General features: G+C 41.5%; 1 protein-coding gene across 1 annotated transcript; it reads right to left on the bottom strand.

The window, feature by feature from the left end:
- Positions 1-1,323: 1,323 nt before the first annotated feature.
- Positions 1,324-17,092, bottom strand: TSPAN8 (tetraspanin 8). The gene is made up of 8 exons (XM_076328659.1): positions 16,899-17,092; positions 11,999-12,061; positions 9,166-9,294; positions 8,461-8,535; positions 8,268-8,375; positions 6,413-6,562; positions 4,212-4,295; positions 1,324-1,617 (listed from the first exon to the last, which is right to left on the bottom strand). The coding sequence occupies exons 1-8, from the start codon at positions 16,956-16,958 to the stop codon at positions 1,564-1,566; spliced, it is 723 nt and encodes a 240-aa protein (XP_076184774.1). The 5' UTR covers positions 16,959-17,092; the 3' UTR covers positions 1,324-1,563.
- Positions 17,093-17,654: the final 562 nt, after the last annotated feature.

Here is a 17,654-nt window from a genome sequence, read left to right on the forward strand (position 1 = left end):
CAAGATGGGAGCAGTCTGGGTGTGCTATGAGACAGTCGTGGGCACTTGAGGGGTCTTAAAGTAGAAGAGCATGGTACATGGTCTTCTCTTAAGAGCAGCTGTCTGAAGGTGTTTAAAATTGCTCCTAAAGATGAAGGTGGGAGCCCAGCAGGACTGGAGAAAACAGCTAGCCCCCAACATATAGCAGTGAGGCCATCAGCATGCTGTGGAAAACCTCAGCAGACCCCTATGGGCATCATTAGACATCTTCATACCATTAAAAAATATGCTCCCTGATGCCATTTACTTTCCGTCAGGGAACCACCTGGGCCAGCAGCTCTCTGGGGGCCGGGACCACGCGGGCTCCCCTGGGGTGGCAGGGCAGGGCCTGGCAGCCAGGGTCCATCCCACCTCCCCAGCCAGGAGCAGGGCAGCCAGGGGGCACTGGGGCAGCCCCAGCCGCAGGCATCGGGTACCTGCCTGGGGATGGGGATGGGATGAGGCCAGGCCAGGACATGGGCCCATGGGTGGGCCCAGCTTGGGGGAACCCCATGGCCAAGCAGGGCAGGGCTGTGGGGAGCTGAAGACCGGCCCTGCTGCGGCGTCACTGGGGCAGGGGCCGATGGCCCCAGGGGGCTGCCATGGGCAGGGTGGGGGGAGCCCCAGGGGGCTGGGCAGGGACAGTCAGGGCTGTCAGTGCCTCAGCGGCCCAACACTCGCAAGCACCGGTCAATCCAAAGGCATAATCCAGAAGCATACCATGCTTCATATTGCTGCTCCTGCATTACCAGCCGTGCCCTCTCTTGTCCACCCACTGCCTGGGAGCCCACTGCTCGCCTTAGCTGCTCTGGGTGAAGTCTCACCCACATGACTTTTGTGAACGCCTTGCCTCCACATGGGCTTGGATTTCATCCTTGATGCATATTTGCAAAACACGTGCCACTAAATCCAACTCCCGTATGCAATCTAAGCATCATTTGGGCCTGAGAGTGACCATCTCAGCTGCCAGGATATTGATTTAAGCATCCCTGAAGGGAAATGCGGCTTTGCTATTTGGATGAAAGTCAGTCCCTATGCTTCTCACAAGTAACAAAACCCTGACCATGTATACCGTATCGAGTGTCAAACTGACCTGCGACACTCGTAATGAAAACACCCTGCCCCACAAGCAAAGCTGCCTGGGGGCACGTGATTCCCCAGACCAGTCGGCCACTGCAAGATCGTCTGCAGCTGTTTGCAGTGACTCTGCTACGGGTGGCCTAACACCCATGTGGACACACTGCATGGTGAACTCGGAATCTCAACATGACTTAAATGCTATCTTCAGACAAAATAAACTCCTCAGAAACATAAACAAAGACGTTTATTGCAAATAAAAATTCACATTCACATCATTAAATCTTATGAATTATAAGGAGGTCATTTTGCAAATTGTGAAGCATCCATGTGCACAAGGGCTGCCGTTTTCATCAGAACAGCTGCCTGGGACATGTATATATTTAGCTGAATGTGCCAAGCCAAATATCCCTCTATCTACAAAGGTTTTGATTTGGCTGGTGACATCGTTCTGACACTTCCACAGTTTCATTTTCTCTGGATCTGGCAGTAGAGGCTCATAGAAAACCCCAAACCAAGAATCTGGAAAACAAAGACATTTCTGGTATTACTTGGCAGTCCTGGAAATCCCAGGATACAACCGATACACAGTGGGAACATTTTGTTTGCAAATGTCTTGGATTTACATGCAGGCTAAATCTGCTGTGCAGAAGGTCTTTTCCAATGCAATTCTTAAAGAACATGACTCTAGAATATAGCCATTTTAATGAAATCAGTATGTACCACAGGTAAGACTGCAGACATGATGGAAAACTTTCATTTGTTTAAAAGATGGATTGCTTCTGTGGATGCGGAACCCTGTAACTCTGGGGGTTTAAAATGCAGTTGTTAGATGCAATGGAGCAGCAAATACTGAGAAGTTCAAGAAATTCGGACAAAAATTCAATCTTTTATTTTCTAAGAATGTTGGAGGAACTTTCTGATTCTATTGCATATTCTAAGGGTTGTTTCCCTTTGAAATCTCTCATCTTTTCTACTGTCACTCTCTTTTATGTAAATATATGTGTAAAGGCAATACATGTGTATATGTATACAGGCATAGATCTATACACATACCCCACCTTTTTGATTGGCAAATGATCATGCAACAAATATTTTATATTCATCAGTAATAGATTTGGGATAGAAACACTGAGTCTGCTAAAGAAGCTGTTGCTTGAAATATAAAATTCAGTAGGGTCACCTTCTGCAGTGGGAATTACTGGGTTAAAATCCACAGCCTGTGACAGACAGCTGCCAAGATCAGAAGATCAGAAAGCTTCCTTCTGGATTTAAAATTAACCAGTCTGTGAAGGTGTTTCACAGAAGTGGAAAGTATCCAAATGACATTTATGAAGCCATGAACACCAGGATGCTTTATTTATTTAAGGAAGAGACAGTGGAGAGCATACAGAACACAGGGGTACGGCTAAGATGAGGGGATGAGCTCACAGCTGGAAGAAGCTGACAGGGCTTCCCTGACATACCATGCCCGCATTTGCACTTGCGCCCAAGTGAAACTGGGCCCTTCTTCTCAGTATCATTTCCACTAATAGGGTGAGCTGGAACCATTAACAGCCCACAAGTGGCTTAATGGAGCAGGCAGAGGGGGAACGCTAGGGAAGAGCACTTTTCCTTGTCCACTTCTTTTTATCTGGGTTTTTCCAGAGCAGAGAGATGGTTAAGCATGTGGCCTTTGATTTGCAATTACTTGAGAAGTTGTGATATATTAATATCTTTGGAAAGGCTAAATGTTTATCAAGTGTAAATTGCCAGCTGACAATTTGTACCAGCTGAGGCTCATACTGTTTATTCATGTTGTTTTCTAATCCTTTTATGATTGGGAGAGGCAGCCACCACAGAAAATGCCAACTAGAGAACAGGGAAGAATGATGGCCAATGAACTAAAGGCTACAACTCATGTAACTGCAGTAACTAGAGCAAAGTGACTTACAACTTACCTTCAGGATACAGATGCAATTTTACACTTCTATTATATTTTTAAAGGCCTTTTAATGTTGGTGTATTTCACCTATTTTCCCCCAAACTCTACATATAGGCGAGAGACCTGACCCCCCCACATATAGCACCTTAGATAGCATGAAGCCCGTGCCAAGTAAGGAGTTAGTGGCCTGTCCTCTCCCCGTGCTGCAGCTGCATAACTCTTCCCCGCTTACTATTATTTTCCTGGACGTGTATTTTGGAGTTGGGGCTCTTGCCCACTCTTCTACCACGAGGAACAATCATCTGCCAATGACGTTAAGAAGTTTTCACTCGGAATAACAGACTGAACTCTGCACAGCAATCTTCGTCATTTCTGCTTTTCCCTCAAACATCCATCAGCGGGGGGCAGGGGAGGAGGGAAACCACAGAGGAATAGTGAAAAGAAAGAAAATGACCGAAGAAAGCAACATGATGAAGTCCCCTGTTTCTTTGTCATTTTCTCCTAATCAAAGCCTATCATTGATCAAGTAGCTGACTGGATAACCTCACTGTTTTTTCTCTTCTCTTCGGAGAAAATTTTGCATGTTATTCTTCAGTATATGATGAAGCAATTAAAATAAAGAGCTCACACACTCTGCTTTTTTTACACACAGGAATGTATGGAGCAGCACAGGTGTGCACTCAGGCACATTCACGCACTATCTTGATGGCTAAATTATGCCCTCGGAATAATAATTTTGTATCATAATTTCTCTGTGATAAGAATATGCAGTTTAGGGGCTAAGTTTTCTTATGAGATGACTTTTTCCTCGAGCAAAGGAGAGAAAGAGGAGGAAGAGACCGGCTATTCCGCCCCATGTCTTCCTGGGGCTGGGTATCCGCACACCCCTCTGTCCACAGGGCTCGCTGTCAAGGCAGAGCCTGGCTCCAGGACTGTCAAATCTTTGTAGAAAAAGTGCCATGTGATACACTTCCACAGGCAGCAGGGTGGTCTGATCCCACCTGAAGTTCACAGCTCGGCAGCCGTATACTGTTCATATGAAATAACAGTAAGATTATAGCTAAGGTGAGAGGTGGTTTTCCCTCGTCTATTAATTGAGCAAGCCAGGTGTTTTAATCCCATTCCCAGTGTATTTCTAAGTAGAACATATTGCTTGTCAGCTACTAAATATTTTAATGGTGTATACTGGTACCTCAATAACGGCCAGTCCAAAGGCAATCCCCATAATTATGAGCAGATGGTCTTTAAGGTATTTGATAATCACATCTCCACAAGGCTGAAAAATAAGACAAAATGATTAATTATAGGTAACCAATATTATCCTAAGGTTATTAGGAATGCATTCTCTAAAATAGCTCCTCTCTCTCTCTCTCTCTCTCTCTCTCTGTGTTAAAGAAAGGCTATTTGAATTTACTCTGGCTTGTTGCTAACAAAGAATACAGCTATATGTGCCTTCTGCACTGCGAAAGATATCTAGTCTTTGCCTTCCCAAATATGAAGATGAATTTAGTAGCTGACCATAAAATGGTACAATTTCAAATGAAGACATGCAGCTGTAATGCCTAATGTTTGCATGATTTTCAGTTGACAAGGAAAGAAGCGTTTATTCTTACTTTCACTTGATAATCATTCGCTGCTAGGAAAGAGCCAATGCAGCAATGACCAGATCCGAAAGAGAACTTCAGTTTCCCACTAATCTGATCTTTGGATTTGAAACTTCAAAGCCTATTATTAGAATCAGGCTCAACTATAAATATTTGGATATAAAACCTAGCTTGAATATTAATTTTGACAAATGTTTGGTGGTCTTGGGCTGGGGCTGAGAGGAAGGGAGTGATCATATCTGAAGTTCTATGCAGAGCTGCTCTCCCTTTTAATAAATGCATACATCTGTTCTTATAATGACTACATCTTCTCCAGGCATTGACAATACTCCTTTTGCAAACTGTAGGGAAAGCCAAGTACGGCTTAAATCCATCAAAACTATGGTACTGTTCCAACACTACAACTGCCTTCCCCCCAAATATAGTTATATTCTTTCACCATGTTTCCTCCCTCACAGTAAACACATGGGTCTTCTCCTTCTAGTCCTTCTAAAAAACGTCTCATTTAAGCTGACTCAGAACTGCACTGCATTTCAGATCTTTTTTCCTGGATCACAAGAGTTGAATGTCTTTCTTTACTAGCATCTAACACCACCATGAAATCTGTATGTTCATGTGAGCAATATCTTGCACCTGCAGTAATTTCACTGATGGCTTCTCATGTGTCCTTTGAGGGTTTGCCTGAGGCCAAAAAGACCTTAAAATGTGGCCAAAACAGCCTCTTTGTATACATCTTATTTCCAGATTGGGTTCTGGCATCCTCTACTTAACCAGACTGTTCCCTTGCTTTAAAACAGTACTTGCTTCTGTGGGACTACACATGGAGGAAATTAGTGTTCAGGCAGGACCTGGCTAAGGAGCAGTGCATTTAGAAAAGTATACAAACAGATTTGGACATTTGCTAAAATCTGCTTTGTGCTAGGTGCAGATTGGCAAACTTTGTACTACCAGCATTCTAAAAATGCAGCTATTTTGTGCTAGTTTTCCACTTTTTTTTCATATTTTTCTTTGTATGCATGGAGTCCAGATTTCCATATGAGGAGACAGATAAATCTTGAAATTAATTAATTGAGATCTCTGCTGCCCACCTACCAATTTTTGAGTATGCTTTCTTGTTGCCTGTCACCAGATATTTTTGCCTTGTTATTATATTAACTGCCACAAGCTTTTCAAAAGGCTGTAGTTGTAGGGAAAAAAGGCTGTAGTTGTAGGAAATTACACATTGAGTATGCTGCCATGAAACCTACAACATGTAAGGTTTCTTTCCAGCAGATCCTGCAAAATGAGTGTGGGTTTTTTTATTAAATTACTATAGAACCCCAAAGGTCTTGCATTTGATGTGTTCGTTTTTCAATATCCCTTAGCCCTTTGAAAGCCTCTGAGTCAACATGTCTACCACCAGAATGAGCCTGGGTGCGAACATAGCCTTCTGAGGGAGGAATGAGAGCCAAAGGGTAGCTGACGTGCTGCTCTGACCCAGAGGCACACCCTGGCCCCAAAGCCGTAATAGTTTTCACCCATAGTAACCATGCAGACCGCTGAGGTCCTAAGGGTACTGCACTGCACAGCTAAAATAGAGGCATCGCAGGAAGAGGAAGCAGCAGTGTATTTCATGTATGCACAGTAATTTCATAACAGATGGCACAGGGGTAATTCTGGCTGACAAAGAGAAGGCAAAACTTTGCCTTTTTGGAAAGATACAAAACTGCTGACTATGCCAGTCACCAAAGACAACCTTGGGTTAAAACCTTTTTTTGGAAAGAAGAGTAAAACGTTATCTTTTTCTTACCTTTTTATAAATGTATCTGCCTTGAAATAAGGTGCAGAGGTCTGCTGATGGGTTCTTCAGTTCACACTCACAGATTTTATTGCTACCAAAAGGAGTATTAAAATTTTTTCCCCAGTCTGCAGGTCCGTTCAGCAAACCGCAGCACTGGTTCTGCAAGAAAGGAGGGAATGGGGAGATGAGGAAAAAAGTGGTGATTTGCAGTTCGAGGAGAGTAGGCGAGGGAGCTGAGAGGAACAACGAAGGAGAAATTTCCTTTCATCTTTTCCCATGTGGAAGTTGTCCCAAATTGGTATGTCTCGAACACCCTTTACATTTCCATACCAATTATAAGAATGTAAGTGCACAAGTTTAAAAAAAGAAAAAAAAAGGAAAAAAGACCAGATTTTCGGTATACAGTGCTCAAAAAACATTAACATACTATAAAGCTAGTAATTGTCAGTGCCAGAATGGAACTGGAACAATGCTGGGTATAGTATTTTTTGAGAATCAAGTCTTCTTTCTGCAGGTTATACTTGCAGAAGGTAAGTAATAGCTCCAGTAACACCCACATTTCACACCTTGAAAAGCCAGGCTGAAAATGTAAAATTCAGGCACATAAAACTCTGAAATCTAGAAAAATAACCACCTTGAATGATGGTTAGCCCTTTAAATTAGAAATGGACTGAGAAGGCCAGGGCTCCATTTGGGGTTTGTGAAACCTAAACCAGGTGCAGCTTCACTTCATGTTCCACTTTATTCAAGCCACTAAAGCCCAGGGGTGCAGACTTGGGTTTGAGGTCCTCCCTCTTTTAAAAAACAGCTGGAAATGTTCACATAATTTTGTATAAAAGCAAAGGCCATGGGACATAATAAAGCAATCCTGGTCTATTTAAAAATTAATACAGTAATTATGGGATTTTTCATTTTGCTCACCCTTCAATCATCTCTCCAGGGAGCTGGTTATTATATCAGAAGAAATAAGCTGACTCAGAAGCAAAGGACAGGGCTGGAAGTGGAATGAGGAAGGAGAAGTAGAAGTAATATAAGCCACCCAAATATTGTTTCTTGCTTCCTTATCTTTCACACCAGCAGCCTTTAAAAATATAAGAATTCTTTAAGCCTACTCATCAAAGTCATCACCCATTAGGGACTAAAAAAAAAAAACCAACAGCAGGCACACTGTCAATGTACAGACACAGGTACTAGTAGGAGGGGCAGGGGTCTACACCATCAGTGATATCAGTGAGATGCAAGGGTATTTATTCTCTATGTAATACCCAGGAGCAAGCTGGCACTAAGTGTCCACCTTCTGGGGTCCTGCAGGTGGGGGAAGCCAGGATAGGTATAAGCACAGTGAAAACAAACCTCCCTTTTATTGTATTTTCTTCCCCCTTCTTACACAGTAAAGTATGGCATTTAATGACTTCATAGCAATAGGATATTCCAAACTAAATACACTCCCAATGTTTTCCTTATCCCTGGGGTAATCTTGCCTTAAGAGTACTAGATAGTTCTTAGCTGGGATACAGTGAAGGAGCGATGTCCCTTCAGAAGGGAAAGCTGTAACAAAGGAGCAGGCAGCCTTCTCATGAAAGAGCTTAGCTAACTGTCAGTCTCACTTGCATGTTGTGTGTCCTTGCTCCATTGCTCTTATAAACACTGCTGCACAAAGAAATCATCACAGAAAGCCCATGTCATATCAAGAGAGCAGAAGCCCCTTGCGTAGTGTTTTAACTTGCATTTAAGTCAGACCCTTCCCCATCTCCAGGGAATGAAATTCAAATCTGTGGCAGAGTAGCCATAAAATGAAGCACAGACAAATGCTAGAGATGGAACAGATAGCAACAACCCCTGTCCTTTGTTGCATTTTAATTACCATTCTCTCAAATTTCTGGAACTTGTCTTGAAATGTTTTAGATTCTTCTGTAGAGCTTTGCAATGAATTCACACCCGCCAGGAGAGTCTTGTTAAGGGATGTTTCAATCTGCAAGTCCAAATATTTTATTAGTTTTTGGGGTAGAAACAAAACTCTGGGAAGACATCAATGAAATTGCAGAATAATACTGTACCTGAGATCTGTACACTGCTCCTAAAATACCTCCTGTGATCTGAAGGATCAGGATCAGAAGCAGTCCAATAAAAAACTAGTAATAAAACAAAAAGGGGAGAAAACTATAGTACTTTTGACTAAGATGATATAATTTCTTCGAAGTGAATGTTAAGCTTTCATCTGCTTGAATAACCATGTAGGTAGAATGAACTGGAGTTCCAGTCAGAACTGCTCCAGTTATTCCTCCTTTGGCAATGAGAAAAGGGGGTGCTCGAGACAGAGTGTGCTCAGCTAGTGATCAAAACAAGGGGCACACCAGAGTAGGGCAGTGTGTAGGTGAGAGGTGTTGGGCAGGAGGACAGGGAGGGCGTTCTAGGAGGAAGAGCAAAGGGAGCAACTGGGAATTTATGAAATTAAATGGGATAGGTAGTGGGGGAAGACTGGTGGAGGGAACTTCGGTGATGGTTGGGTGGAAAAAAAGTTAGTGACATGCTCAGGGCTCTCTGGACCCTGTCTTCTTGTTGATGAGACCACCCATCATTTTTTCTGCACTAGAATTCAGAAGGGGCTCAAGCACAAGGTAAGCAATGAAAACACATGATCATAATCAAGCATTTGGTTAACCAAAAAGGCCCCCATCCTCATTTGGTACTACTTGCAAGGACCTTATCCATCAAATGTAGTTGTGGCCTGTTAAAGGTAGCCAAATGTTTTTCTTTCCTACCAACAGCAGCATGCACCGGCTCTCCTTTATGGCACCACAGCACCCCAGAAACCCAAGGACCATAATGATGGAGCCCACAGCTATCAGCAGATCAACCCCTGCAAACAGGCTGCTGTCTATCTCCAAATCCTGAAAAGAGAGGGGAAAAATATCTTTCAGCTACAAGAAGCTCCTCCTAAAAACATCTGTATACCCCAAAACAAGATAATTACTTCATAACTGATAAATATACTGATTAGCAACCATGGAGGAATTCTGATCCGTAAATAAAAAAATCCGTAATGCCCCCTTCTTAAACGTTTTGTTGGGGAGCTCGGTAGAACCTGGCTTTTCACAGCCTTCATCTCTGTACAAGATGAAAGTCAACTTTACAGAGTAAATAAAGATCTCTTGTCTTTAAAGTGGCTTTCAGTTAGTTTTCAGTCGATGAATCTTTGCTTTTTACTGGAAGTAGCAAAACTGATTATCTCGAAATCTCTCCTACATTAGCCAAATGTTAAAGAAACTAAACCTCTGTTTGTCATTAGAAGGCCAGGAACATACTCTGTGACTGTTCCTGAGAGAACACTTCACAGAGCGATGCTGGATATACTAGAGAAATAGTTAGATGTATTTTCCAAAGCAGCTTTCTTTTTCTTTTTTTTAGACATGATCTCTAATATTACCCTCAGAGATGAGGACTGTATTTTGATGTGTGGGACATTCAACTAAACAATTCGTATACCTCAATATTATTAAATATCAAATTATTCAGTTCCCACAGGACTGACTAAGGCCAAAGGCCAAAATAGAGAAAAATGTTCAAAGAATATTTTCCAGTGTGGCTGGTGCCAAGATTAGCAAAAATGTCTGGAAGTTGTCACATTTATCTTCTGATGGAAATTGCAAAGGTATATAGACAAGTATAATTTGAAGAATGTGTTGTTTTTTTCCTTTCCAAGTTGGACTGATCCTCCTGTTATTTATTCTTAGAAAGCTCTATTCATCTACAGCCAAATCCTTATGGTCTGTTCAATTATTACTCAGGCAAAACATACATTGGTTTTGAATGGGAACTTTGACTGCCTAGAGGCAAAAATGTGAGAAAATGCTTTCAATTTTGGTCCCTACTCTTAATTCACAGTTTTTGGGGAGTGCTAAGTGTCACTTCAGGAAACCAGTTTGGGACACACTTAAGTATACTTTTCTAAATAGGAAATCTCTCAAAAAGTAAGAAAGGATAATAGTGGTTATGGTTTTCCAAGCTCCATTGTACCATCTGAACCATCATACTAGAGATGGTCAACTAGCAAGTATGGCAATTTTAGCTTCTTGTAAAATGTTGATTGAGTGAAAGTCGTCATTCTTCTTCTTCCACAGGCGAGAACGGCAGAGCTCTCCACTATGACCTAATTTACCCCATGGCACAACATCATCATGAACTGAGTTCTGTTGCATCCATCCTCTGCCAGACATGAGACATCTGGGACTGGCTAAGGGCAACAGTGTCATCAGCCAAATGGCAGGAAATATATAAAGCTATCTTCTTATCTCCACCATGTTTTTATTTCCAGGAGGTAAAATACTGACTTAAAAATTATTGTTCTTCACTGATGGACTGTAGTAGAGCAGCAGAGGAGCGATCTGAAGATTTCCAACTTAATCTATACTGAAGGCTCAATCTGGAAGCTGAAAAAAATGCTCCCATGTCACACCTGGCCATTTTTTCACTTCTATGGCCAGAAAGCCTTTTTGGAAATAGAAGTGTGCAAATTAAATTTTCAAATTCATTTACATTTCTATGGCCCAACTTCACAAGAAGAAATATACTGCTTAAACCTTAGAGTCAGATTGTTCTTCCTGTTAGTATAACAAAGGACCAACGTACAAAGATTGCACAGTGCCTCTCAGAGAAGCATCTACGAGCTGTGAAATCAGCTTCACTCAAGGGTGGTGGAAAACTTGCTGTGAGTCAGAGGCCAGTGCCACTGGGAGCACACCTGGCAAAAGGTTGGCAGGGCCCACAGGGCCAAAGGGCCTTTGCACCAACAGGACCAGCCTCTGCTGCATGTCTGCAAGATCAAGGGCACCTCAAAATTGTATTTTCCCTAGCTTTGCAGAAAAGGAAAGTCATAAAGTCTGAAGTAATTTAATAACCCAGATAAAATGCTGGAGGGGAACTCAGGGACTTTCTTCTCCCCTCCAGGAGTGCTGGTAGGACATTTTAATCCTAAGTAAAGGTTTTCGGGTCTCTAAAACTCTTTCTATATAAATATGAGGGAAAAAGGATAAGGTGTTTTTAAGGAGCCACTGAAAATAGAAGGGAAAAATCCTTGTTCCCTTTCAGAGTTGCAGTTACTGGGGAAATAAGAATTGTGTTATTGAAGACAGTGAGAAAGGTAAAAATATTACCTACAAACATATGGAAGTAACCCTAGGAATATATATGACTATACTATTCTAATAGGGAAAGACATTGAAAAGTCTAGGAGCTGCATGGCTCCTCATTATTCTCTCTAACACTGAAATCAATATCAAAACCATCATTAGTTTCCATTAGAGGAGAGAGAGACACATGTTTTCCAACGGAAATCAGTGTGCATCTGCAAGAACCTACATTAATAACACTAGAAGACACTTCTTGTAGTCACATGTCTGTGCTTACGTCAATCACTTTATCTGACTACCTGCACCATCTCGTTTTATCTTAAACATCATAAAATGCATTAATCTTTACCCACACAAGCCACCTCAACAAAAACATTACAACTTTGTGGAAATGAAGATGGGAAATGAAAGTGTATGCAGTAGCTTCCACATTTTACATGGTTCTGGTATGACTGCATGCACTTACCTGCTGAGCATCTTTGCTAACACGTATCCATATAGAGACTCCCAGAATAACGGAACCACACACCTGCAGGAGAAAATAAAGAATATTTAGAAAGATCAGCGATTTTAGATTAACATTCAGCATCCAAATTGCACCAGATGCTGGCCAAAATTCTGAAATAATTTGTTTGGCAAAGTGAAAGAAACATGAATTGCTGGAGCATAGAATATTGATTCATATCCAGGAAACTTCATAAGGGTAGTTAAATCTTCAGTTATGCACCAAATCCCTGATGTTTCTACCTCAGAGGACTCCGCATTTCCTTGATGATTTATGCATGTGGTTGGGAAGCACACAGAAATTCTGTCAGATGAGAGAGGAATATAAATTGCTATTGTATGTATGTAACATGGCTGTAAAGAACATTGTTTCTTGTATAATGGAAACACATGAGATTTGATAAGGGGTGTTTGTATAAATGTTGTTTCTAGAGTTATTCAGGACACATATCTAGAGACAGATTCTCTATGGTAAAACTATCAGGAAAAGTTCTAAATAAAGTCTTTCTGCTGTTTCTATTGCAACAATATCTGGCCATCTCCAATCCTTAGAATATTCCTCCTATAAAATGCCTATAGTTATTATTTCCATTACATTTTTACAGAAAACAACCATACTCGGTCGTGTACATGTGAAAGTTAGACTGGGGTGACTTGCTTTAAGATGTTGAAGTCAGGGCAGATGAATCCTAGGTCCAGACACATTGCCTAATCACTAGTTGTGCTCCTGTTTCATTGATCATTGAGGTACCGTTCCACTATGAGCCAGTCACTCTATTCCTAACCTTGTCCGTGATGATTCTTACACAGAATTTCTCTTTATTAAGTGTTGGAGACGGGTAATAAAGAGGCTAATCAGATGTAAGGATTGTGCCTACTGAGGCGACTGGTGGGAAAGAGAGATCACTGAGGACCAGAGACTAGTTGGATTTAGAATTATCGTCCTGTATGTCATTAATACTCAAGTCATAAATGGCCCTGAGATGTTGTTATGAGCTTCCCATGAAGACCGGGATTATTCCTAACCTTTTAAAATTAAAAGAGCTATTTTTATATGTTTTAGATAATTTTTCTTAAAAAATACTTTCCCTGCAAAAGGTTTCATATAATATTCAGCATCAAAGACCATAACGACTTTAGCAGATTATTTAATATGGAACCGAGCCAGCACTCAGACATGAGTACCACACATTTTCCTGCTCTAAGTAAAGCTCCTATAAGTACATTTTAAACATGAAAAGGAAAGTTGTACAATCGATGACAGCTATATCATGTTATCAAATTTAACTAGAACTCCCCACTGAAACCTTCTGAATCCCACTGAATCAGCCTAGAAACTGATGGTGTCATATGACTCCATATTTGGGTCTTGTTCAGCAGCACTAGGTGAGCCATGTGGCTATGCACCAGACAACGTGGGCTCGCTAATGTGAAAATTTCCACTGAAGCAGCTATTGCTACAAATCCAAACAGAATTTGGCCCACTGCCTTATTTGTTACATAGGACCTCCCATAAAAATACAGCACAGTAGTAGAAGTAAATATAGCTGAATGTACAGGAACTTACCAACCAGATGGGAGTGCTACAATATTTATTTCCTCCATTCGAAAAAGAAACATCATTTATAAATCAAACTTTTTAATAAGGTATATATATTTTAATTGTAAAATATAGAGTTGGTTTAGGCTGATAAAAAATGCTCCATTTCAGTAAAATCTTAATGTTTTGTTTCTGTTTATTTTCATACTATACAAAATGTACAAGAACACACAAAGAAAAGTTTTGAAATAACAAATCAAAATGGTCTGTTCCCAGAGTCCAAGTCAAACATTTCAAGTTTGCTGGAATACTCCATCCTAATGATTAAGTTTTCTTAAAATAAAGTTTCGACTAAAGAAACTTTCATTTCAGGAAATTTCATTTTTAATGAACCAGTATTCTCTGATGGAATAAAAAGAGCTTCTTTGAAAAGGTCCTCACCCATTTTCCCAAAACTAGATGGCTATCATAGTTCTGCCTCAACCCTTGACCAAGAATCAGTGACCTCATCACCATCTCATAAACTGACCAGGAACAGGACTGTTGTCCCTCAAATTCCATCAGTCCTTCTCTTCTCTAGCCCTTTAGTCTTGGTGTGATGAAGAAATACAGCCTAATTAAATTAATATCACCTCAGATGAGCCTGCTGTGACTCTGGACCAGCAGTAGAACAAGACTGCACTTCTCAGACACGGGTATACCAAACCTATGGGGAATTCCCTCCACTGGCACACACTTTTTAAGCAACCAGTTTAAGGGTATCAGGAGGAGCTTTCTACAAGGTTGCTCCTGTTCGGGAAAACATTTGACTGGAACACTTCCTTGAGTTACCTGAAATTAACAGTGGTAGGAAGGTCCTACAGAGAATGTGGTCTATGGCTCGGCATACCTGCTAAGTTTGTGTTGCTACTTTCAGTGATGGAGATGTTCAGATGTAAGGTATGGGGAAGGGGCCACTTTGGTTGTAGATGGGACTGCAAGTCTGGTATCAACAACTGATCAAAGATTGCTCTATCACTAACCGGGTTGCCTCAAACTAGGATCAGACATCAATATTTAGTGCAAAAAAATGGTAATTCTACAATTTTGCATGATGTAGAGTAGCAGAAGCTGACAGAATGAGGGCAGCAGGTGAGACTGGATATCCTGCAAACTCTGAAGAAGAGAAAGAGGAAAAATCTGACCTACGTGTCAGGTTTAATGCACAAAACTGAGTTAAGGATTAACTTAAGGACTATTAAAAGCTCCGTATAGGCACCCAGCTCCAAAGCACAGGTGTTCAAAAGCCCATGCTCAGCTTTATTTCACCAAACTGGGAGGATGCAAAACTCTACGGACACTCTGGAGCCCAGCATCGGGCTCATGGGGCTGTAGATTCCCAGGGGGCACACGTCATGTAGTGAAGCCAGAGCCACTTTGCAGAGCTCGCTTTGACTATTCCAGGGCTTACATGCTTAGTGCTATGCTGTAAAAGCTGCTTAGAAAAAGGCATCAGAAGACTGGAAGGCCCATTCCCAAGTCCCCTAAGAGGGGACACTCCCAGAGAGATTGCAAAGGGCTTAAAATCAAAGGACACCAGGTAAATATGCAGCCGTTGCTCTTATCTAGCTGTAGTTAAAGTCACCTTCATTTCTCACAATCAGTTTAATTTTCCACTTGCCAACTGCCTTGTACACCAGGGAGAGCAGCTGTGGGATCAGTGGCTGTAAAGACATCACTGTTCCCTGTACTTTACTACAGCAATTTAATCATTTCCAGGAATTAGAGACAGGAATGTGAATCAAAGAATTCAGCTTCATTGTACTCCGTCAGCCCATATTCCTGTTTGCACCACATCTGTTCTTCCCTATCTTGGTAGCCCTAAACCCCTTCCTTTAAAATAAGTAATTAGCTGCATTCCTGTCTTCCTCTGTCCCATCCAGGCAGTCACATGCACAGCAAATGCTCTCAGCGTATTCTTCCCCAGAATAGAGTACGGATTTTCCTACCTTTGGCGTAAAGATAGGTTTGGGAAGTTTGTTCCACGCCTGCTTGTTTCCTGAGCTTTCAAGACTCCCCCAGGATCACATCCTGTGTTTTTTCCTAGGAAACCCATGCTGTCACTGGAGGCTTAAGCGTGGGGCATTATTCACATGTTCGTTCCAGAAGTAGTTTGGAGCTTTTCTAATGCTAGTCTGAGACATTTGCCTGTGTTTTAGCTTATAGTAAATGTAAATGAATGTGAACACGAAAAACTTCCTGAGTGGCAGGAATTCCAAGTCAGAAACTTATGGACTCTTTTAAGTACCGTTGCAGAAAAACTTCAACACAGATGTCAAATATCTTCAATCTGCCTTGATGGAGGTGGAGGAAGAAGAGGGGGGAGGCAGTCCAAACCATCACTGGCCTGTTAGGAATTTCTTTGTGAGGTCCACAAGCAATCAAAGAATTTTGCCAATTTTTCTCATTTTGGCTGGCCACAAATTTTCAAACGATACTGTTTGTGGTCCCTTTTGAATGGTATCACCTTTTCACTTGAAAAAATCCCTTGAGGCAAAGCCCATAATGTGGCTAGTAGTTCCACTTCTGGTTTCAGTGAACCTCTGGTGAACCTGACAAATCTCTGTTGGGAAAGCTGACAGTGAAGTTGAACCATGAGAGAAATGTTCTTTAACTCAAACCTTTCCAGAGCTTCCAGGACCTGAAATTCTTGCAAACCAGCTGAGATCTGATAAATAGACAAATATGGTTCAAACGACACCCAGAAACTTGCCTGCTGCCCTGTGCTGTATCTGTCTTGATACAGCTATTGGCAGTACTGCCAACCCATACCATTTTACAAACGTTTACTGTCCACCATCAGAAAGTAATTATGACATTGAACGTAAAGCGAAGAACCACAAAGAAGGATATGAAACCCATTTATCAATTAGGAGGCTAAAAATACAAGTGAATTTTCCGTATCTTCTGTTGCAACTACATTTTCAGGATTATGCCGTTGGGATGCAAGCAGCAGACAATAAAAGCAAGAGAACAATGCATTGTAAGTGGAGAATCTGTTATCTTCTGACTGAAATAAGTGATGTCCCTTGACACAAGGGGCACGATATGGGCAGGGAGAGAGACTCATGGCTGGTCTACTTTTGAATGTGAAGGAAAGCTATTTTGAAGGAAAAAGACAAAGGGAAGGACAAAAGTTAAACATATTCTCCCCTTCCTGATTTAGAATCGTACTCTGGTTCCACTTATGCTCTATTTTCTTTACAGTTCCTTCAACAACAGCATTCAGATAATGTTGAACACATTTCATGCATCACTAATAACAATTTAAACACCAACTTACCCAAAATAAGAAGTTGAAGACGAACATGGAGTATTTCATGCAGCCACTTACACCCGCCATTTTCAACAAGCTGAGACAAAATCAAGCACTGCGGAAGAAGCTTTCCTAAGAGTTTGTCCTTGATAGAAAAGTTGTTCCTGTGTCTTCAGAAAACCTGTCAAACCACATCAAATACACCGTGCTCTGCTACTGAAAGCAAAAATTGCGACCAAGGCATAGACAATTATTTAAATAGTTCCTATACCACAGGTAAACATTAACCAGAGTATTGGGAAAGCACTACCAGGTGTTATCACTGAGTCTCCAGACTCTTACTGTGTCTCTGTGATTTGTACTTTTCTGTGGTCCTGTTAGTCTTGTCCTACGCCTCGAAAGTAAATAGATAATGCAGCAAAAGTCATAGTTTCGAGAGAAAGGGAAGTGAGCATAAAAACATTTTACAGACCTGCTTGTAAGAGGTGGAAATGATTGCATTTCTTAATGCTTTTAAGTTACAGGGTTTACTCTTTCATCGCCCACTGAATATTGCCAACATTCATTCGGTCGTGTTCACCCTCCCACTCCAGATGTTCAACCAGCATAAAGGGACGGGTCTGTGTCATCTAGGCAGAGGAGGTGTAAGGAATCTGCCACCATTTTCTCCCTCTCGGTGTCTACTTCAGGTCCTTTTCCTCTTCCTCACCAAATCAGGACCCCGGGAACCTGAGCGTTGTGGTGCACAAAATGTTCTGCTGTGCAGGTTTCCAAAAGTGTTGT

The sequence above is a fragment of the Aptenodytes patagonicus genome, chromosome 1, assembly GCF_965638725.1.
Source record: "Aptenodytes patagonicus chromosome 1, bAptPat1.pri.cur, whole genome shotgun sequence".
Taxonomy (NCBI): Eukaryota; Metazoa; Chordata; class Aves; order Sphenisciformes; family Spheniscidae; genus Aptenodytes; species Aptenodytes patagonicus.

Coding starts and splice junctions, on each gene's coding strand:
- TSPAN8 (XM_076328659.1), bottom strand. CDS start 16,958: ATGGCGGGTGTAAGTGGCTGCATGAAATACTCCATGTTCGTCTTCAAC. Junction 12,062..16,898: donor TCTTCAACTTCTTATTTTGG/GTAAGTTGGTGT, acceptor TTTCTCCTGCAG/GTGTGTGGTTCCGTTATTCT. Junction 8,536..9,165: donor GCCGGTGCATGCTGCTGTTG/GTAGGAAAGAAA, acceptor TTTTATTACTAG/TTTTTTATTGGACTGCTTCT.